Genomic DNA, 23,176 nt, shown 5'->3' with positions numbered 1-23,176 from the left:
ATGGTTTGCTATATTAAGTGCTGGCCCAGTGCCCAAAAAATTACTGTTCGTATGAGGATTCAGAGAAAGTTTTAACATCAGGACTAAACAAATACAATTATAGCATTAGAAAGCTGGAAATTTCTAAATTGAACGGTTCATTAGACCTGCTGGTAAAATCATGGGACAATTGGAGTATGGGGAAAGAGGCTGGAATTACAGACTAAGATATGATAACTAATTCAGCCAGAAATATTTAAGTGCTTTCAGGGTTAATAGGCTTTAAAAGTACAGGGTCTGGGCCAGTAAACAGAACATACTTGTGAAGTCAGTATGCATTATTTACATTTTATAGCTGGGGAGAGCATGGGGAAACTGGTGGGTGCAGTTTTTACATGTTTTTAGCATTGCTGTAATGTGGCTTCTGTTGAGATCAATGGGAGTTTTCCTTAGACTGTCCTAGTGACAGAGTTTAGGACAGGGCTGAACACTTTTGAAAACCTGGTCATGCAAGCAATCTGCTCAAGGCAGCCAACTGCAGATCAGGAATGGGACCTGAATCTTCTGCCTGGCACAGTGCATTTACCATAACAACATGCTTCCTAGCGCTGGTGTGAGATGAATGGCATCTCCATGACAGGCAGAGGCTTTCCATCCTTCTTCAGAGCCTTTCGCATGGAGACAGTTGTAATCTTTGCTTTTCAGCAGCAATGACTAGAAGGCAAGATCTGTGCCAGATACCATGCGGGTAATATTGAGAGAGAATTAAATGTTACCCGCATCTGTAAGAGTCCAAGTGTGTAACAAGAGCATATTGCAAATTAAGCCAGCTTAATAAGTTACTGCAATGAACAAGGGGAAATAGCTTTGACTGGCAGTGCTTCAGCCTGGACAGCAGGATTTTATTGGCCCTGAAATGTGAAGTTTTGGAAGAAAAATAGCAGTAACTGAGTGGCCCTTCCTCCCTGCTAATAATTTTAATTTCGATAAATTCTGATTCCAGAATTATGACTAGTCACATCTTAGCTTTTCCCCTTACTGGTTAATTGGGGTGCTGGGGTTAATCTAAATTAAAACTTAAACTAATAGAGGTCATTGAGGGAAGAGAAACACCTGAGTAAAACAAATGGGTCTGCCAGGCACAACTGTATCTTGGCCATTTCCCAAGAGGGAAGTGGCAGCAAATTGGAGTTGGTTCAGCGTTCTGCAGAGGTGAATGATGGGTGACACTCGTTTAATGTACAGCATCTCCGGAAACGTTCCAGATTGCATTACTCGCTTTACCAACTGCTGCCACCCGCGCACAGTGAATAGGAGCGGGAGCAGTCGACAACATCTGGCAGCACAGCAAGGAATGGGTGCAAGTCTCGAAACCCCATAGACTCTAAATATGGTGCTTAGGACTGTGGAGGCTTTAATCACTTACCAGTCCCTGGCAGCAGGCTACGACAGCTTATCCTAGCCTCGTACATCACGCACAGACATCTGCTGAGCCGCGAGGCAGCTACACATTCATTTTCCTTTCTTGCTTTTTTTATCCTTTCTCCCTCCCTCCCTTCCAGCCTTCTCTTCTCCTCCCGTCCCCAATATGCTTCTTGGAAGAGATGATCTGTAAAGATTACCGCTTCATTGTGTGCAAGTAATTGTGGGGATGCCAGCCCCTTGACAGACACAGCGTAGCACCTGTTCCGCTGACCTGGTTAATTTCTTCTGTTGAGTGGGATTTGGCAGAGATTGGAGCTGAAGCCAATTCAGTGATAAGGCTCAAGAAAATGGCTGTATGTTTTCTGTCACCTCCCAATTAAATTGGTTTCATAAAGTGCTTTCCTTTATTTGTCAGGGTAGTAAGCTGGAGCTGAGTGTTGCATTCAGAAAGGGTAGAGTGCATTACAATAGACTGGTGACAATACAGCGAATGTATTTTTCTTTCAGATGGTCATAACCAGGGATCCTGGTTTTCTCTGATTTAAAAAAAAAATCCCCAATTTCTGGATTAAAAACAGTAACCCAAAATCCCCATTTTCCCATGATTAAAACTATATATACAGTGGCATTTCATTTTAATCACAGAAAAATGTGTTTTAACACCACTAATACATATATATGTATCTATACTGAGAGAGATCTGCCTATCTATATAGATAGATATCTATATATAGATAGTTTTATTTTAATCATGGAAAGATGTGGATTTTAATCCAAAAATTGGGGATTAGAAAATCAGGATCACTGGTCATAACTGTGCAAGTTCTTTCTGTGTGTGTGTGTGTGTGTGTGTGTGTGTATACTGGTCATAACTGTGCAAGTTCTTTGTGTGTGTGTGTGTGTGTATACTGGTCATAACTGTGCAAGTTCTTTTTGTGTGTGTGTGTGTGTGTGTGTGTACATGCCTAAATAAAATATATCAAAGGACCCAATTCTTTCTGAAGTAACAGGTACCAGCAACTCTGATAGGGCTGGGACTATTGTTCAGCACATCTGAAAGTCTGACCTCTGTCCATGATATACATCGGCTTCTCAGTGCTTTTTTCTTTTTGGTGGTTTTTTTTTTTAATTCTTTTAAAAAAATAGTACTGCATTTTAGGTACTGATTATTATTTAAGAGGAAAAAAATCATTCAGTTCTAGGAAGGACAGTAGAAGTCTAGCCCAAGTTGGTGACCACAGCAAAGCTGAGGTGGTATAAATACATGGACTGTTTTGTTCCAGATTGTGTTCCTGGAGTGATAAGATTGTATCTCGCCTCCAGGAAAGCAGGATCTTCTTTTCCAGACCATCCGTGGCATTCAGTGGAACTTGCCCTGGATGCCTAGTGGGATGATTCAGGATTTGACCATTTTTGTTTCATCAGTTAATTCTACTGACCCCTGTTTTCTCTCGTGGTTCATTTTTACAAGCAGACAATCTAGTAATGAATTGTAGGAAAGGAAAAATAATTTCACTTAAAAATTTTTATTCCTGTGCACTACACTGAATGGTTACATTCTCTTTCTCAGCTATTTATAAGGGGAACAAAGCTGCTTTTATTTAGGGATGTTGGGCAAGAATAATTACTATATTTTCTAATGATAAGGCACACCTGTGTATAGTATTGTATGATTCTGAATATCCCTCTAAGAGGGTAAAATTTTTTCAGGAAAAGTTATTTAACTTAAGTTTTATTTAAATGTTGGTCAGTTTTCATTACGATTATTTAAATTATTTTTCAACAGATAGCTGTGGTGCATAAGATGCATCTTAATTTTGGAGGGAAAACACCACTTGTACACTGGAAAATACAATAAACAGCCTCAGAAAGATCTTTATTGCTAAAAGCAATGTGGGTCTAGACTCCATTTGTCTTTACCCTACACTGTAATTCACACATGATTGTAAGATTTAATAAGCTCTTTCGTTTTGTTTTAGAAGCTCTTTTTACTTACAATTCATTACTACATACTGTGGTATTAAGACTTAACTTTCCAGCTGGCCACTGGAGTACTGCAGGTTTGACATATTACTGTGGGGATTTTATTATTAGGTTGAAATACTCCGTTAGTAACGAAGAGAGTTGAAATTGGTTTATCTCCAACAGGAATTAGGTTAATGTTCGTATGCTAAGAGTTCCATTGGTAGCAGTTCTTCCCAGAACAAATGTTCATCATTGATGGCAGCAGGTATGCCTATGGAGAATTAAGAAATATACCTAGCTTTTCCCGATCCGGCTTGTATTGCATTGTACATTATTGCTTTTTAAAATTGCCTGCGTCCATGTTGTCTTGTGCTGTGATCACCCCATTTCTCATCAGCCAAGCAGGCTCACAGTGGATCTGCTTGAATGGGAGCCCTCATATTTTCAGATACTGATGGTGGCATTTCATTGGGTGAAATAAGTGAATCAGAGTAGTGTTCTGGAGAGCACCTACCCCTAAAGTGTTCGCATAGACATGATGCAACTGTTAAACATGTGCTGCGTTTAATCCTGGATGTGGGTACATTTCTTTGGGGGGGGGGCAGATAGCTCCCTTACACAGACACACCGACAGACCCTCCTAATATTACTGACATTAGCAACTTCTATGTGATGTTCTGTATAAGATACCAAATATATGTATTTTAGCAATTCATTTAAAAAGTAGTGATTTTACTAAGCCCTTGTTCACATCTGGTTTTTATCTCAAAGAACAGTTTAACCTAAGTTTGTCACAAAATCAGCTTCCAGATCTCAAATGCTTATGAGGATGCTTCCAGCTTAATATGATTTTCTTGTGAGTTTTACAGTCCTTTAAATTGAACGGTGTGCCCTTTTTAAACTTAATTTGACGGCATTAAATTTATCCTCAAATTCCAAGCAAGAGTACATTAAAAACTGTTCCCGGTCACATACTGTTTTTGTGTCTCCCAGGTATTTGATAATGCCATAAACAAGTAATTACTAATCCAGTGAACTATTAAAAGTCGATAATTGTGAAGAATAGAGAGAAGACTAGCTTTCTGACAAGCTGGTTTACCTTAATTAAATTGGTGAGTGATTAATATGGACAGCTGATCTTGTGGCTTTAATTAGATGCATTTAGAGTTTTGTGTGAATAAGAGATGTCTCGAACCATCCCATAGGTTAATGGCAATACAATACTCTTATCACAGGCATGTATCTTTCAAATGGCTCAGTAGATGGTTAATAACACGTTTTAAAGCTTGATTTGGAACTTCTCTTAATGGGTTATTAGAAAACAGAATCCACAGCCTTTAGCCTTTTCTATACATAACTTAATTTCAGTGGAATATTTAAAAAGGTGCTATGAAGAGGTTTAGACTTGCAGTTTGTGGTTTTGCATTCCAGAATAGATTATAGAAAACCCAGTACAAAAAAATGGTGATTTTAAAAGTCAGTACACTATCAGTGGATCCTAATTTTGTATGGCATGGCTAGAAATCCAGGAATAAAGCACATTAGTGTATGGGATCTTGAAAGAGAATATTAGTGTCCCTATCCAAGCAGCCTGTTGCAAAAAGTAAACAGAAAGAACTGTAAAATACAGCTTTATTTATCACTATTTATGCTCTTTTATTAGAAGCACAGATAAGGGGGAGAAATATGATTTTTGTCTTTACAAAGAATGACGGGGGGGGGGAAATCTAGATTAGGGCATACTCAGTTGAGCCGTTAGTTTTATCATAGGTCTGGACGGCTCTGTCAACTTTCAGTTTAGAGCAAGAGTGACTTTTTCCTTACTTTATTTCTTCCATGAACTCAGCAGGCAAGAGGGACAGCAGTGCATGCTTGTTTTGTCTTTTGAAAGACAAACAAGAAAATGTTCCTTTTTTATGTAACAGGTTTTTTTTAAGACCTCTCAGTATAGCAATTTTTTTCAGGTAGGGTTGAAAATTTTGCTTGAATTGATATAAGAATTTTATGGTAAAACAAAAGAGGTGAGCAGGGACTGGGACTTATAAAATGCATGTTAACAGGCTAGCAAACCTCTCTCAGAATGAACTACAGAGAATGTAACAGTAGGGACAAATGAACAAATTCCAGAGAAGGAAAACAGGATAGGGACTTACGCTGGGCAGGCACGTAGATAGTTACCGCAGGGCAGCGGATGTGTGGCAAAGCTCTGTGCACGTTTTAACTTGCTGTAATGGGGTTGGGTTTTTTTTCTGTACCCAAACCTAAGTAATGTGACTTCCCTATAGAGCAAGGAGACTGTAAACCTGAACTGAAATAGTGTTGTACCTCTGCATGGTAGTAGCTCAGTGAATTCCACGGTTGTGGCACTAAGGTTAGTTTGAAGTGTGTAGCTATAAAGCCTCTCTCATTCTGGTGTGAAGTTTTACTAAATTCTTAACTGCACAGGTGCTGCCATTAACTTCAGCAAATGCTGCCACCTGGTACCAAAGGCACATAAAACTGCTAAAAGATGTGAGGGCCTTTATTCCATTTGCCATGTCCTTTGTCAGAATACTGTGGCATAGTTTATAAAATGCAGGTCCAGCCTCCGGGTTACTGCTTCTTTGGGAGTGGTGAGTTGAGTGGCAAAGTTACTTCTCTTAGTTACAACTATAATTTTGTGGTGTTCATTTAAAAAGATAATTATATTAGCTTTTTGGGGGGAGGTGGGAGTGGGGAGGGTAAAAGCAAATGATTCAAATAAAAACCTTTTACTGCTGAAATTGCTTAACTCCAACTCTGTCTTCACACATCAGGGCTTAATGCTGATAGTGATTTACTTACACTTCCTAGTTAATAATTAGACATTGGGCGACACCATATATCACTCCTAATGGAATATATGGGGTCTGATGAGAGTTTTCTGTTTTGACTAATAAATTTTAGCCAGAATCGCCAAGCTTAATGAAATATTACAGCTTTGGAAGTGTTCTAGGTCTTGTGCTGCGAAAACAGTGTTACTTTATTCAGTAAATGAATTTATCATTCATTCTGTATCCTGGGTCCTAGCTGGCTCTGGAGCATGGACTGAATGCAAGACTGAACTAGAAAGCGGAAAAACTAATCAAATCTTTAAAGACCATAGGCAGCGAGGCAGGTCTAGACTGACTTTTTCAGTGGTAGCCTCTGGCTAACATCCACTTTTATTTTAGTAACCATTGTTAGCATGATTTATATCTTCAGCTTTAGGACGCACACTATTTAGATGTAATAAGATGCTTCACGGCGTTTATTTCCATTTCCTAATTTCTCTCCTGTCCCTACTCCCTCTGCCCCCCTCTCTCCCTCCTGTTTTGTTTGCTGCTCAACCTCCTAAATCTTGCAGTCACCCCTGCATAGAAAGGTCATTTTCACCTTGAGCTCCAAGGTCAAGAAAACAGCCCCTGCTGTGACTGATGGCTGGATTCCGTCTTGGTTTTTTCTCCGCTGTTGCATGTGGCTTTCCCTGTTAGCACCTCTGCATACAGATGGGAGAACAGACACCAGCATGAATCACCCATGCCTGTTCGCTGCCCCCCTCCCACCACTGCCAAAAGTAAGAGCTCCTGTGGTATTAATATGTTTAAGACCCCTCCGTACCTAGTGTCTCGACTGCTGCAGAGACCAGATCCTTTCTTGTCCAAGATGCCTACATTGCAGCACCAGGAACAGGGAACCCTAAGTCCAGCTGCGTTAGGAAGGATTCATTCCACCCACTCCTGCCTGTGCGATTCAGCACACTGTAATGGGTGTAGTAGGAGGGGTACTAGGTGCATATTGAACTGGCTGGTCTTGGACTTGGTGACTGATCAGAAAGAAATGGTTCCCCCGGAGCAGGCCCTCTACTGGAAATGTCTCGCTGCTTAGGTTTTGAGTTTAATCTTAGACTATGACAGCAGCAATACCACCAGCCAGTTCTACCAGCCCCAGACCATTCAGCATACTCTGTAGCCCGCACCTGACTCCTCTTGTATCCTAGAGAAAAGGGATAGCTGGTGCAAGGGGTTGCGTGGGAGAATTACATGCTTGTAGTGACCCAGCTTCATAAGGTGGCAAGCAGCAGTGTTCTGCATGAGGGCAGCTCCTTATAGAGTGCACTGCAGTAATGTAGCCTGGAGTGAACGTTGATTAGATGCATTATGGTCACAGTGGTGCTCTTAATCCATTCGAGAGAGACAGAAAGGCATTTCCCTCTTGAGATTGCTTAGGTCTGTTGCGAATATAAAGAAACCAGATGGATGTCTGAGGGTTGGCATTGTAACACCCTGCAAAGCAAAGCAGAGTAGTGCACAGAGGTATTGTGACTTCAGGAACTACATTTTTTTTTTCTTATGTATATGAGGAGCTGAACAAAGATAGAAGCATTGCTGAAGTTGTGGCTGGTAGATAATTGCATTCTCCCCTTGTGTTTGTGTACTTAGAAGCAGACAATCTTGTACAAGTTCCCATTTGTAGTGAAAACTGAAGTACTTTAATAGAAAAGCATTTGTAGTTAAAATTTTGATTTAGGGAGTTCATTCTAAGTGAACCTTGGATTTCTGGTGTTTCATAGACTTCCTGCTTGATATGTGGCACTGTAGCAACTCTGTTTATGGCTTTCCTAATTGTTCTTTTTTATTTTTGTATGCGTACATACATACCTTGTAGGATCCTATATTGGAACAAAAGACAGTCTCCCAAGAGATCTCCTGAGCTCAGTGCAAATTTAAACAGTAAGATTCAGAACTTAGCATGCACATTGCGCGACTAATGAATAGAATATATACTGTGTGTCTTATCTGATCAGTGGGATCCTGTCAACATTTCTAAAACTTCTACCATAAATTGCTACCTTTCTTCCTTGTATGCTGTCTGGATATATCCACAATGCAGTCACGCGTGTACGTACATGTACTTAATGTGTTAAATGAAAGACTCTCGCTTTTTAATTATATCAGAGGTGTTCATTCTGGCGGTTTCACACCACTGTTTGCCAGTGGCAATGAAATAGCTTGGGAGCTGCGTTAGATGGAGAGTTAATGTGAATCACATGTCAGAATACTTGCGGAAGGTGAGCTCCATCTTTTTTTCTGGGGGGATATTCCCATCTCTCATTCACAGTGTGATCAGTGATCAAATCCACCTGAATGATTCCGGGCATAAATCCTTCAACGTTGTCCATAGCTATTGCAGAATAATTGCTTTTGCATTGCACTTTTCTGCACACGCTAATTGTGTAAGTCTAGTAACACCTTTATGACATAGCTACGGTCCACATTCCCATTTTATATGTGCGGACACGTGGCAGAGATGTTAGATCACCTGGCCATTGAATTGGTGTGAGACTAGCGGGGAGCAGAACCCCAGCTGCTGAGTTCCCTACTTGTAATGTATCCTCCAGACTATGCAGCTTCCAAGTTATTTATCTTGTAATTCACACTTGTCTGTTGGAAAAGGCGATGTCCAGAAAAGCATTTGTCAGGCATTCGGTATATAGCTGTTGCAAGGGAAGAGGGAAACGTGAATTAAATATGCAAATTGCTAGAGTCAGAAAAGAAGTAGAAGGGAATGGCACTACTTTTTAGCCATCAGAGCAAATGAGTGCGTTATCAGGCTGCGGTATCCCAGGCTCTGCCAGTGGGTTTCTCTGTGTCCTCATGCCAAAGAGCCAACATAAGAGGACACCGTACAATATTAGCAGAATGTTTCTTGCTGGACTATGAAGAAACCGGTGAGACAGTCGCACCATTTCTTCCTGCTTTTAAAACTCTCCCTCCCACCTTGCTTCTGACAGAATATTGACTCGAAACCAAGAGCCCATTTTTGCTTAGCCTTAAGGGCAGCTGTTTACAGAGTAGCAGTGTTACATAGGTTTACTGTGTCGTATGTCTGTGTAACACTGGATTTGGATCTTGTATTTAGCTGCCAGAAGTGACTGTGATGAAGTGGGAGAGATAAACTGATAGATTGTGTGCCAGAAAGATGTTGAGAATCAATCAGATAAACAGGGCAGAGAAATAGCTTGCTGTTTTCTAGTGATAATAAACCAGTGGCCTCTGTTCCCTGCATTTTTAAATGTAATTGCTGTGGCAATAATCTCCCAAAATAAGGAAAAGAAAAAAAAAATCATGGGAGGTTTTTAATTGTGCTTGAATTGCCTGTTCTTTCTTGCAATAAAATGTGACTTGAAGGAGGGTTTGTGTAAATCTTCCTTCGTTGTTTAAGTCTCTATTTTATTAAGAAGCAAAAATCCTCACAAATTATAGCCATCTAATTTTATGGCACTTTTAAAAAGTGTGTGCGAAGTGGGAAAGGGTAGCTTTACCTGTGTATTTTAGTGAGTTGTTTAGGAGATTGGTACCCATGGGTGTGTCTACACCTGCCCCCAGTTGCGCAGTTGTTATTGTGCAGTCATTTAGTACTTGCTTTAGCAAATACTAAATGACTGCGCAACAACTATCATTACTGCACAGCCCCAGAGGTGCATGGGTTGTTTCCGACCCTACCGTGCAGTAGCATTGCATCATGGTTTGTGCCCACTGATGCTACATCCCTGTAGCTCATCAGTACAGTGGTAGATGCACACAACACGTAGGCCATGTTTCTTCTGTAGAGCAGTGCTCGGGGGCAGCTTTTAATGCCCCAGCTCTGCTCGGTTTGGAGCAGAGGGGCACTGCAAGCAATGTGTGAGGCAGGCTGGCATAAATGGGCATATTATACATGGAGTATACTCAGCCCTTATAGTCAAGGGCCTATTGAGCTCCCATCAATAGTGTTGGCAGTCTTTCTGTTCATTGTTGTAGTATCTGAATTGACCATTGGATTCCTTTCAGGTTTCAAGGGCAAGGAACAGGGGGAAAAATCCCCATGCCTTTCCTCCTTGGGCAGATCCCAACCAGGCTGCATGACCCTCGATTCCTCTTCCATTCCAGAGTCCTGTCAAGATGAGACCTGTCCATCTGTATTGATTAATTTTACTGCTGAAATGCTGCAGCTTGGAAAGCCTGTAGATACCCTGTCATGTGAGGTTTATTTTTTTTTTCTGTATGTTGATAGGCTGACTAATACCCGAGGCATTAGAGCTAGTGGCAGTAAGCAGTAGTACCCAAAAGGCCACATCTGATAGATGGCAGGAAGAGGCACAGATCAAAACCAAGCCTTTTCCTCAGGGCTTGGATAGCAAATAGAAAAGCCTGTTTTAGCATCTCTACTTTAGCTGTAAAAAACATTTTGCTGTGCTGGTCCTTGGAGCAAATGTTATTGCCTTACCAGTGCATGACTTATTTTGTGAAGTGTTTTTTCCTCATAAAGGTTAGGAGAGAGGCACTTGGGATTATGGGGCAGAGGTCTCATTGCAGCTCATGGTGTGTTGCCTGCTGAACAACCACTGTTAATGGGAGCAGTGTGCGTAAGTCCCCACAGGCTCTGAAAACTCAGCCCCTGTTATTCCTGCCAGAAACCAAAGAACGGGGCAAGTCCACAAAGTGCCAGCTGGATCGCACCTTCTCTGCTCTGCTTTGGGCTGTGTCTACTTTTAAAAGAGATTGTCCAGGGAAGGGTCCATGGAGAAATTTCAGCCTGTTGTTTATTCCTGAGTCCCTGCTCTTTCTGCATCCGTGGTTGCTCCATTCATTACTGCCAAAGGCCCCTCGGTGTCATCTTGCCAGTTCATAGGTAGGAGGCACTGCCAAACCAGATCCTGTCCTCTGGTGTTGCAATGCATTGATCTCCCTGATGGGAGAGACCTGGTGGGTCCATAGTCCCCTGAAAGCATTATTGGGACAGTGCACTGATTTCTGACTTGTGCTTGATTGGGTGCAGTTCCCATCAAGTTGGGAATAATGAATAGCATTAGTCATTAGAGTGGATGAAATGAGAATATAGTTGTCCATGTGTGCATTGTATATATATTTTATATTCCACTATATAGTACACGCTTAGAATCAACAATAAACTTCTTCTTATGGACATGGTATTGCATATTTGCTTTCTGGGAGCTCTTTGTTTTCTACGGGATAAGCAACTGAGGGACAGACCGGCATATGCACTGTTGGTCTGACTTTTTGTGATAATTCATGTACGTTGCACCTACTTATTTCATGGGCTGGCTGTATTATTTGTACCGAAGTACTGCCTACAAACATCATAGCTTGTTTCACCATGTTTCCCTGATAAGCTCCTCTGGGAAATGGGCTCCGCATTCCCAAGGGTGGCTTCACGTTCCTGCTTTTTAGACAGTGTTGGCCAGTCCAAGTCCATCCCACTTGCTCAGACTCCAGATCTCTAGTTCATTATCCCAGCAGGGGGATGTGAATGGTCGAGCCAGTGTTCTGCGCTGTCCTTCCTCTCTGTCTGCCTGACCTTTTGGGTTCTCAGTTGATATTGATGGGGCGGACTAAACTAATCATAAAATGATGAAGGGAATGCTGCGCCACTCATTGATCTATCTGAAATTAACTGTCCTGCTATAAGTCTTCCTAATGGCCTTCTGTGTTATGCTCCAGTCTCACTTTTATTTCTTATTTTTTGAAGGAAGGGGTTAACAGGAATCCACCTGCTCTTGCTGCTGGGCTTTGTGTTATTGATCGTACTCTTTTTGGAGGGGTCACCATGCCACTTAAAATTCTTGCCTTGGCATCAAAAGCTTGTGGGTTGGGATTTTCAGAGGAGTCAAGAGAGTGAGGCAGCCTTGTTTCATTGGGATTTCAATGCCAGAGTCCCTTAGGGCTCCTTGAAAATCTTGATGTCTGTGCTTACCTCTTGTTCTGTACTGTCTTCCTAACTTTGGTCATTTTCTTCCCTTCTCCAGCTTCTCAGAGAACTCATAGAGCGCAAGACCAGCTCTCTAGACCCCAACGATCAGGTGGCGATGGGCAGGTAAGTGATGAGCTTCAGCTTCCTGTATGCCATGCAGCCAGCTTTCTCCCATTAGTTTCTGATCCCACTGATACAAAGCCTCACAGCCCTCCCTGTTGAACATGAGTTTTTGACAGTGACTTCTGGGGGAAAATTAAGTGTACTAAGTTGCACAGGACAGGGTAAAAACAAGATGGTTTAGGGTTAGCTAAGCAAGGCACTTTCTCTGGCAGTTCCTAGGTTTTGGGCACACTGCTGGCACCTGAATTTGCTGGCCTTCAAGACATATTGCAGGGCTCCTTTCAGTTTGTCCGGAGTTGGAGATTGAGGACACTTGCTTGGGTGGAAGAGGCTTGGCTATACAAGGCTTGGAAATGCTGCTTGGAGATGGGGTGTTCAGTGTAAGCAGGAACTCTTGTGCTTAGCAGGTCCAGGCCTTATAATAAACTTTCGAACTATTGGATTCAGTTGTTGGTGCAGCACCTAGAGGAATAGCTATAAATAAAATAGATAAATCACCTCAATAATAATTAATGGCTTAAACATGATGCCTGAAAGCATTATTACTCTTGCAGCCAGGCTTATTTCTTTTTGAAATCACCTGTGTTATTTCTTTCTGGCTGTTGAGACCTGCTTTCCTGTTTCCCTGATCTTGTATGAGACTCCCCAGGACAGGGAAGGCTGTCTCTCACTGCAACCTGGCAAGCATGATCTAGATGAAGTGACTGCTCTCTGTTGAAATTTGGCACTGTATCATTACAAGCTCTGGCTTACCTTTGTTTTAAGGGGGGCTGAACTTGCTGTATTGCGATCAGTTAAGCCATTCCCCTGTCTGCTCTCTCCCTGCTCTGAAAAAAGATGCAGTACAGCTAAAAAAGCAGAGGCATAGTTTCTGTGTGCCAAAAATAAAATGTAAATTCTCTTATTTCTCGCTTTAGTACTGTGGTTAGAAAATTAAAAAAATACAAATGCTGCCTAATGAACAGTATACATTTAAATAGCCAAGGGCTATAATTTAGAAAAGCATAAAAGGGGAAAGGAAAGGGAAACAGAAAATGCTGGAATCAAATTCTCCTCTGAAAACTAATATTGGAGTGTGTGTGTGTGTGTGTGTGTGTGTTTGAGGGGGGGAGGATTATGCATTAGGAAATTTTGTGTTGGGGAAATAACTTTTATCCGTGTAAAATATTACCCGATTTTTAGTGCGGTGCGTCAGATTTATTTTGTATATGTCTGGAATATTATGGAAAGCTATTCACTATAATTTAACATGATATAGCCAAAATTACATTTAAGTGGTGATTACATTGTACATTTATCTGACTTTACAATAAAATAGATTACAGTAATTAAGATTATATTAAGATTGTGGTAATTGGATTTTGCTAGATTTTTTTCCCTGATGTCGGGTTTCTGTTGTGTAAATCAGGTAAGATGACGCTTGTTTCTTTTAAAAAAAAAAAAAAAAAAAAAAATGTTTGTGACTAGAAGCACTTGTCCCCCACCTCCCGAAAACTTCTTGGACTTGAACAAGCTCTGCGTGAGCTTGTTCCCTTCTCAAGATCAGGTGGAGATTAAGCCGTACTTGCTTGTTGTTTTCCTTCTGGTCTGTATTTGCTTAAAGAAATGGGTTTAGCATTATGCAGTGGTTCTGGTTTGGGATTTGCTAGTTTTAATGGAGGAAGTGGGAAAGAAGCACTTGCCTGTGATTTTATATATATGTTTTCCAAAAGCGAGGAATGGATCTCATTTACAGGGGATTCTGGCTTTTGCATACTTCACTTGATGAAGTTAATATAACCCCTGTCACTTACAGTCCCAGATTGTGGGACATGTAGATAGGAAGGCAGTCTGTTCTACTACACGATTTCTTAATGCAAAATATAACTCACTATAGTAATAGACATTAAATCAAACGAGAAAAGCAACGGTTATTAGCTAGCGTTAGCATTTATATTTGACGAAGAAAATCTTTTGAATTCTAAAGATTCTTAAGAATCAGTAACTGCGAATGAATAAAAACAAGGGGTCACATTGTACCCTTACTGGCTTCTTTGTACACACAAGACATGAATCCCCACTGAATATTGATCAGGGTATCAAGGGCAGGCAAGGCTTATCTGTGTCCCACAGAGCGGCTGGGGCTTCAGCCCCTGAGCGCAGCCAGAGTCCAGGTCATTTCTGCATAAGCCCTTAGCCTTTGTAATGTCTCCCGGGCACTCCAGCTTGTTGCCATGTGCACACAAGCTCTTCCTCAGGGGGATTTCACTGCATAGTTCAGGGAGACTTAACACAAACCAAGTTACTGTTAACTGGCATTGGGTTACCTCAGGGGGGAGGGGATTACCAAATTGGAGGAATTAAATGATTCTGGAGGCACTTGAGGCTTCGACTTCAGAACTGTATCGTATTAGCTTTTACCCTTGTCAGATTCTTCATGTTGCGATCCTTCCTAAAGACTGCTATACTAAAACAGCCCTAACAGTGGTGTGTAATCCTTCACTTTGGCTTCCCCAGGCAGTGGCTGGCTATCCAGAAGCTACGAAGCAAAATACAGAAGAAGGTGGACAGAAAAGCTAGCAAAGGAAGGAAAATCCGGTGAGTCACAGCACCTTCCCATGGCAAGAGCATTGCTCTTGTCTTATCATGCTGATTGCCTTATGTCACCATCAACATGCTTTGCCAAACTTGTTTTTTGTGGGGGAGGGTTGTTAAGAGAGCCAGTGGCATTTATACTTCTCAGTCCTGTAAGGCCAGGTTTACAAATATATGTTTTGGTGCCATAAAGTACAGATAGATACCTTGCAGACCTTACAAATCTGCCTAAATGAGTAAGGCACCTATCTCCTCTCTGTTGAGTGCCCGTGGGAATTGGATGCCTGGCCTGCTTGGGTACTGTTGTGAAAACCTCTAGGCACCAGTCTTCAACTTAGGGTATTGAAATACATTTGTAAATCTGTCTCATTATCATTGCACGTGAGGTCCTTTTTCTTATTCTTTTGCACCTGAAAATGTCTTGGTTGGGGTGTGAGAGGGGAAGGTGTGGTGAAGGGATACACATTTTTTCCCCTTTGCAGAGCAGATGCATTACTCTCTCTGAGTTGAGAATGACTGCATGATTTGTAGTAGAGGAGGTGTTTGTGGCACGGCGGCACGCTGAAAAGCTGCACTGCTTCCTGAAAAATCTGCAACATTAACCATCCTTTTGTGAGTAAACTATAAATCTTGAGTTTAGATGGCATCTGATAGAAAGTCAGTGGAGTCAGTCTGGGTCAGGCTTGGCATAGCAATTTTTAAGATAGATGTCATAAGATAATTTATTAAAAGAGGGAAGAGCTACTTTGTTGGCCTGAAAAGCCTATAATTATTGACTATCAATATTCTTTTCTGTCAGCATCACACATAATTGGGTATATTCATGATTCAGTCAAAACTACTGACAACATCACACAACTGAGTCACAGTCATAAAGCTTTAGGAATAATGGGGCGAGTCTCTCGCTGTGTGCAGTCGGTTTGCTTCGGAAGTCCTGAATGATCAGAAATCTTGCTGTCAGTTGCACGTTACGTTTTAGCTGCCTCTTTCTTTTAAAAAAAAAAAAAAAAAGTTGCTCTGACCCTCAGGGAAAATATTAATATCTATAAAATAGTGTCATTCCTGAAGAGTGTGATCAGTGCACAATTAAATCTCCTCGTTGCCCCATGGAGTCCAGCGGGGAAAGTGAGGAGCCAGGAGGGATGCATTCAATTCTTGCCTCTACCACTGAGTCACTATTTGTGTGTCCCCTGGAGTGAGTCACTTCACCTCTGCCCTTCAGCTTTCCTTATCTGTCAGAGGTGAATACTGTCACTTGCTATCTTTTGTAAAGCAGCTTGAAGTCCCGGAGTGACAAGAATGGAAGCACAGGGGTGGCATTCGATTTTTCGTTTGGTTGTCTTAAGTGGCAGGTTTGGCATTTGTGAACAGTTGGTGGTTCTGCTTCCTGGATATATAACCCCCATCAGGAGAAGACTCAGTGCAGGTATACCTTGGTGCAAGTATCCAATCCAGAATGATGGTGATGGAGAGAAGGGCAGCCCTGCTGTGTGTTGGTCTTTGTAGCTCAGGGGTCTGGGAAGCTAGAGACCCAGGTTCTAAGCTCCTTCTTGACCAGAGGGGTTTTGAACCCACATCTCTCTGACTTCCACAGTGCTCCAACCCCCACAGATCAGGGGCTGTCCAGGGCCTTTTCTAGTGCTCCTTTTGAAGCAGAGTCACTGCAACTTGTATTTAATAGTCATTGGATAGGCTGGATGAAGGCAGTGTTTGGGAAGTAAGGCTCCAGGCTAGAACTCAGTTCTTTGCCTGTTGAAGTCAGCAGTCTTCTTGGTGAACCACACACCCTCTGGCTTGTTTGCTTCTTCCTGGCTCTATGTAATTCCCTCTCCTGGCTGCCTAGGAGGCCAGCTTCAAAGGCAGTCCTAGAGAAAAACTTGAGTGATGCCAGACCTGTGGTGTGGTGGTTTGAGCACTGTGCTAGAAAGTTTAGAGAGATCCAAGTTCAAACTTCCTCTGTGGGTGGTGGGCTTACAACTTGTGTTTACTGGCTCCCTAGGTTAAGCACCCTTGCCATTGAGCTGTTGAGCCTAAACCATGGAAGGAGAATCCTAACACCTGCAAGTCGTGATTTGGAGCCATCAACATTTCCAGGCCTTGGGCACTAGTAGACATGCATCAGATGGGCTTTCCCAGACAGTGGGTACCCTATGGCACTTGCTCAGTCTGCACGTGTAGCATATGCACTCAGATCTGTGTCCACACTGCTGGTAAATGGAATTGCTGCCTGCACAGAAATGCCAGGAAGGCCACTTAGACCACCAAGGGGAAATTTTGCTTGCTGGAACTCAGCATCATTGCCCATTATTATCATTGTCTTTTCCTTTCCTAATGCTCTGAGAGGTATGGATGGAGGGTGCAGTTTCAGTGTAAAATAATGTCCATGGCTCTCTGAGCACTTTCAGAAACAACTGCCCCCGCAGCACTCTAGCTAGGGAGAAGAGAACTCATCCCCATTTCACAGATGAAGAAACAGAAGTAGAAAAAGTGGGGCAAGACTTGGCAGTTGTCCCAAGTGCCCTGTCCCCAGTCCCAGTCTATTAGAAAATACTTTTCCCTAGGATGGATGCATCTGAGGTGTATATTTCTTTTTTGTCATGAAATAATTGTGCAGCTGTGACTTGGGATGTCTTGCTGTGTTTGTAATTTAATATTTTGTCTGCTGGGCTGAGGTTCGGAAGGCTTCATTTTAAAAGTACAAGAATAAGTAGACCCCAGCAAACAATTAGTAGCAGACAATCTATCAGAATCATGAAGGCCCTTTACAAATTCACAGATTGTCCCTGAACATGCTTTGATTCACACAAATACATTAAATGTTGGCATCCTATAAGCTAACTTGTTGACCAAAATGTATTCACTTTGTTCATACTTTTGCCTTGACTCGTCGTTTGTAGGTTGGTATCTGCCCTAAGTTACCTGGTATCATGTATGCTCTGTGATTGGCCTGAAGTTAGTCTGCCTGCAGCTTTATATAACAGGACAGCTTCTTCCTTTAGGAATGACAAAGCCTTGGTTTGGGCACCAAGGTCCCTGTTTAAGGGTTAAGGTGATTACCTTTCTGAAGAGGCACTCAGTTGGTAGTATCCGTGTGAAGTTAATCCTGACCTTGGGAATGTTTGTGAACAAAAGAGTGCAAAGGTGGCAGAGTAAAAAAGTGACTGAATCTGTCCAAATGCTTCTGAATCTTTCTGCCTGCCATTCTTCAAGCTCTGAGAATAGCAATGACTCCAACAAACCATTTCAAACTTGGGTAGTTGGCAGAGCAATATAGGTAGAAAGCTGTTGGCTTGGAGTTTTCTATATATAATGACTGGCATTTAAAATCAGTTGCCTATTCAGAGATTTTGAACGGCAGGTACCTGGGGTCTTTCTGTAAGTTACAGACCAAGTGGAGAGAGTAAAGTTGGCTCTCTGAGGGGCATTGGATCTCTTGGTGGCACACGGCTTAGTAAATAGGGACCTGGATAGGATCAGCCACTGTGACCTTGGCTGTATTACTTCACCTCTTTGTGCCTTTGCGCCTTTGCTGTCCTCCTCCAAAGTTCTCTGCTGTGATCACGTGCGTGCTACCTTGTGGCTCAATGATGCTGGAGCGTTTCTGTTCTACTTGTGAGAAAGTGAAGTGTTGCAACCTGTCCACTGTTCAGAACACTTAATCACCTGATTTCCCCCCACCCCTTATTTTGAGAGAGAAGTAACAGTCACCTACCATGACTAGCGAGTGATCAGCCACTAGCCACCAATAAAGCCAGCGTTCTACATTTGGGGCACTAGGATGTTTCCATCCAGCTAGTGATGTTTCCCTCCATTAATAAGTGCTGATGTGATGTCTGTTTCCTGCCTTATTCAGGTATCATGTCCATAGCAAGCTGGTGAGCTTCATGGCACCTATTGACCACTGCACAATGAATGATGATGCCAGGTGAGTAATAGATTAATTAAGTTTCTCAAATGGCTTCATGACAGCATGATATTGACCTGTTCTTCAGTCTGTCGTCCTCTCCATTTCTTCTTATCAGTTACCCATTTGTCATTGGCATCATAGCCTGGGTGTCTTGGTCGCATCTGTCCAGGCAGTCTAGCTGAGCTTTCACTCCTGTAATTACTGTAATGCCAAAAAAGGAATTTCCATAAATCTTGATGCTGACTCTCCTATGCCTGCCTTAAATCCCTCAAATTTTGAAATCTTTTCATTTGGGAGGATGGGTATGCAAATGAGAAACCAAGTTGAGAGTGTTCATTGGCTGTGATGCAAGGCTATTACGAAGAGACGAGAAAATGACGAAGAGAAGAAAATTCACATAAAAGGTCTAATTGATACCTATATTTGGGGGGTTTTTGTATTTGAATAATGGAAGAAGACATCTGTGTAAGACTCCCAGAGCCCTAAGAAGTTAATTTGTAATGAAAATATGACTCTCAGTGTAAGCCTGAGTAGCAGAATTATTTCTTCAGTAATTTTATAAAATTCATATTTTGGCAGAATTTACCCGATGTGGAGCTTTTTTGTGGGAGCTAGTTGGTTTAATTCTCCATTGGATGCCCTACAGTATTTGAGAGCCACTCTTTCCCAGGACTGGAAGGTGTGCATTTAATCTTAACGACGAGAGGGTGGCCGGTTGTACCTTTATCTGTTTGGAAAGTGGCAGTAGAACATGTGCTGGTCCTTGTCTGTCTCCTTTTGGACTGAGTTGTAGGAGCAATAGCCAAGGATTCAGAAATGTGAAGAGGTGCCAATAAATACCAACAGTGACCTGGAAAAGGCTGCTCCATGGCAGCTGGTAGAGAAACTGAGCATAGCTCTGTTTTGTAACGTGTTAAGACACTTTTTATCTGAATAAGGGGTCCAGTGGTTTGGATAAACAGGCAGGCATCTTTTGGGCAAATGGTGCATGTTGGGAGACATAGCTCAGCTTGGGATAACGGGGTTCCCGGCGGAGGAACGTGTGGAATAGCATTCATCCACTGGACTGACTGGGAACAGTGATTGCCGTTATGTGATCACTGAGTGCTAAAACTTTGTGCCTCTGCTCCTTCCTTTACCCTCCAAAACTCCGGCCTGAACAATGCATCATGCAGTGCTTTTTGCATGCGGTCAGGCTTCATTGGGTTTGCCGAGTGAGTACGTCCTGCTCCTGTCTCCTGCATACATCACCCTTGAGGTTGAAGCATGAAAGTGGGGTATAGCAGTCATAGCTGAGTCCCAGGCCATTTATTGTTTTGCTCATGGTAATTGGCATCCGTAGTACAAGGGGCACAGGTGGGCTTTCCAATTCCCCAGTCCGCATATATGCCTAAAGAGGCCTCATTCCTTAGAACCGGGGCTGCTGCTTTTTTCCACCACCTGCCATATATATCTTTTTAAAATAGTCTTTTCTGTTTAAAGAAACCCTTTCTGAATGCTTCTCACTCGCGGCATCTTTGTTTATTAATTTTGTTGTAATTAGCAGGTAGCATGGGGAAGAATAAGAACTGGTACCTACCACATGCATAATTATAGGCAGGATTCTAGCACTTCAGTACACTGGTATTAACTCTAGTTGACTGGCTGTGACTTATGTACCGGGAATTTTAAATGAGGTTGGTGTGTCTTTCATTTTGCCTGTGCAGTAGGTTGTACGTTCTCCTACAGATCTCACATGTCCACGCACGCACCCCCATTCATGTTGGAAGAGCCACTTCAACCTTAATACTTGTGTGTGTGTAAAAATAAAGCTGCTGGTCAGAGGAGCCCAGGAATGGCCTTCCCGCATTCGCACCCACTGGGGTGACACAGCCTCTTGATCCTTAGACCATAGCAGTTATGTTCACTCCAGAAGTTGCACAGAAATCCTCACCTGGCTAAGAACTGCAGTGGACTGTGTGAATTGCTGCTGTTTTTGAATTTTGCTGCCCCATCTTCCTGCCCTGTGCTTCTCAAAGATATACCTTCCCTCCACAATAAGCGGTAGGGGGTGTTGCTGACTTCAGAAACTATTACAGCTACTGGGATGCTCTCTGCGCTCTGGTGTGTCGACATAATGATCACTGTGGGAAGGGAGACAGTGTTTGACATGGGACTTACTGAAAGTATCTCCTGGGGCGATTTCACCATGCAGGGTGGATTATTACATTGCTTACATGTTTGACAGGTGCCTTCTGTGGCAGGCATGTGGGCAGCTGCTGCTTGCTGCTTTACGGGTGGGGTTACCCCTTTTGTTAAGTTTATTACCCACTTTGGGGCCTGCTGTACTTTTTTATGGCATTTGCTACTCAACTTCCAGCACTGGCTCTTGGTCATAGAAAACTATTGCATCAGCTTGGCTGCGGGTTCTCTCAGCCAGTAGTCAGTGTGGTTGGCCAATAGAAGTGCCACAAGATGCTAGCTAGGTCATTCCTATAGTGCACAGCATACTATCAGGACTGTATGCCCTAAATGTACCCAGGGTAGACTTGTGGATTGGGTGGGACTTGGGAGACCTGGTTTTTGTTCCCAGCTCTGCTACTGGCTTGTCAGGTCAATAGCACAGTAGCTATTTTAGAGACTGAGTTAAATTGAGACTTTCTCAGTGCAAAATAAGTGTCTGCACAAGGAGTTAGTGTGGACTATCTGTTGTGTTTTAAATTCGTGCCTTGGCATACTCTTCACTAACTTTTCTGTGTGTAGGCAAGTCTTTATACATAATTGCATGTGTATACTACCAGGAATGCCAACAGAGAATGCAAGGTACAAACATAAAACCACTCTTCTTCTTTCTAGTTCAGATGTAGCATCTATACAGCTTTTATTTGTGCCCAGGGCTGAATATAAAAAAGAGCGTACATTCACTTCCACAAATATATGGAGGCAATCACGTCTTATTTTCTTCCTTCCCATAATTTTGATTTATTTGTAGTCTAATTTAGACATGAAGGACATTTAAAATATCTGGACACCTGCTGTCTGAAATTCAGGACCTGTTAATGGATGTCAAGTTTTGGTCCCTAAAAATTGAGGATGATATATCATGGAACTAGTCACTTTTGAAAAATTTTGTCCATTATGTGAATAGGAACCATGTTGCATCCTCATTTTAAAATGTATCCCTGTCTTGGGTGGACACCGTGGATCTTTTACACTGCACAGCAACATTGGATAAGAGTTTGAGGGCAGAACGAGCAATGCAGCATCCAATTTAAGCTGGGTGAATTTTAAAACAACAACAACAACAACAACCCTATATGCATGAACACGAGACAGTAATGATAACAACTTTCCTTTGTGGCAGTAGAAGGTAATTTTATTGTTTGCAAGTGTGAATTACTAGATTGAAAATGCAAATACACATTTCACAGTGATGTGATCATGCACTGAGCTTTTTTGCTCAGGCACTTAGAAGCATGACCCCAAAATAAATAAAATTCTACGCAGTGGAGCACTATGTATTATAGTGTGAAAAGTTTTAAGACAGTAACATGTTTTTAAACCTGCAGAAGAAATTTAATTGTAAAAGGGTAGAGGAGGCCTGGCAATACCGAGGATAACATCAGCAAGGAAAATCACTATATACCAAATCTCCCTGCCAGTACCTGCACTGGTTGATTCCGTGGTGTAAATACCTGGAAAATGCCTGTAGATAGATGCATATAAAAATGGGGAGGGATTAACAGGGGAGTGGGAAAAGATGGTGAGTGCTGAAAGGTTTTGGGGTTATTGGTTGGGAGCTGGCACATAGGAACTGGAAGGGCGATTCTCTGTGAACCCAGGCTGGTGGTAGGGACGTGTCATCTAAATGACACCTAAACTGTCCTAATATCTAGTAGGACAAGGCAGCAGATATTTATTGCCCTACACTGGGCATTCGGTTTCCTCCTCCAGGATGAATACCTTGAGATGTTGTGCCTTATGATCATCACATTGACTATCCAGTAAAGTCCCACTTCCACACCCTTTGCAATCAATGGAAACTACCCATTGGCTTGAAGCGTGTGCTGGATTGGGTACTAGTTGGGTGGACTCTTGAATGTGCTGCAAGGCATGTTAGCTACAGCCCAGTTGGGTTCAGTGATTGTTCAGGTCTTCAGTTTTCCTCTGATTTGTGGAATGAGGTACATTGCATTGACCAGCCAAAATCTCATGTTCCATGCTGCTCTGCCAGAGTCCCTCTGAAGTGCTGTGTCCCTAGGCGTGAGTATGAGAAGGGGGTATCCAGTATTTTGGCAGTTTATGCAGTGTTTCATCTCTCCGTTTGCCTCAGGTGTTGTGGAAGCATAAATCACCAGAGCATCTTGGTGCCTGGTAGGCCTTTATTAATTTCTTAGGATATATTTCCCATCTAAATAACTTCAGTGGTAAGAGGAAGGATAGTCCCGGGGGGGTATGGCTCTAGGTCAGGGC

General features: G+C 42.3%; 1 protein-coding gene across 2 annotated transcripts in view; it reads left to right on the top strand.

Annotated features, from left to right (window-relative positions):
- AATF (apoptosis antagonizing transcription factor) overlaps positions 1-23,176 on the top strand; it is a 72,921-nt gene that overhangs the window by 32,795 nt on the left and 16,950 nt on the right. For both annotated transcript variants that reach the window (XM_090025376.1, XM_090025375.1), the window contains exons 9-11: positions 12,176-12,243; positions 14,740-14,820; positions 18,671-18,742. In XM_090025376.1, coding sequence (XP_089881502.1) covers positions 12,176-12,243; positions 14,740-14,820; positions 18,671-18,742 — 221 coding nt within the window. The remainder of the gene's footprint in view (positions 1-12,175; positions 12,244-14,739; positions 14,821-18,670; positions 18,743-23,176) is intronic.

The sequence above is a fragment of the Crocodylus siamensis genome, chromosome 13 (genome assembly GCF_052110815.1).
Source record: "Crocodylus siamensis isolate JL-2025a chromosome 13, ASM5211081v1, whole genome shotgun sequence".
In the NCBI taxonomy this organism is placed as follows: domain Eukaryota; kingdom Metazoa; phylum Chordata; order Crocodylia; family Crocodylidae; genus Crocodylus; species Crocodylus siamensis.
This window is presented reverse-complemented; position numbering and strand designations above follow the sequence as displayed.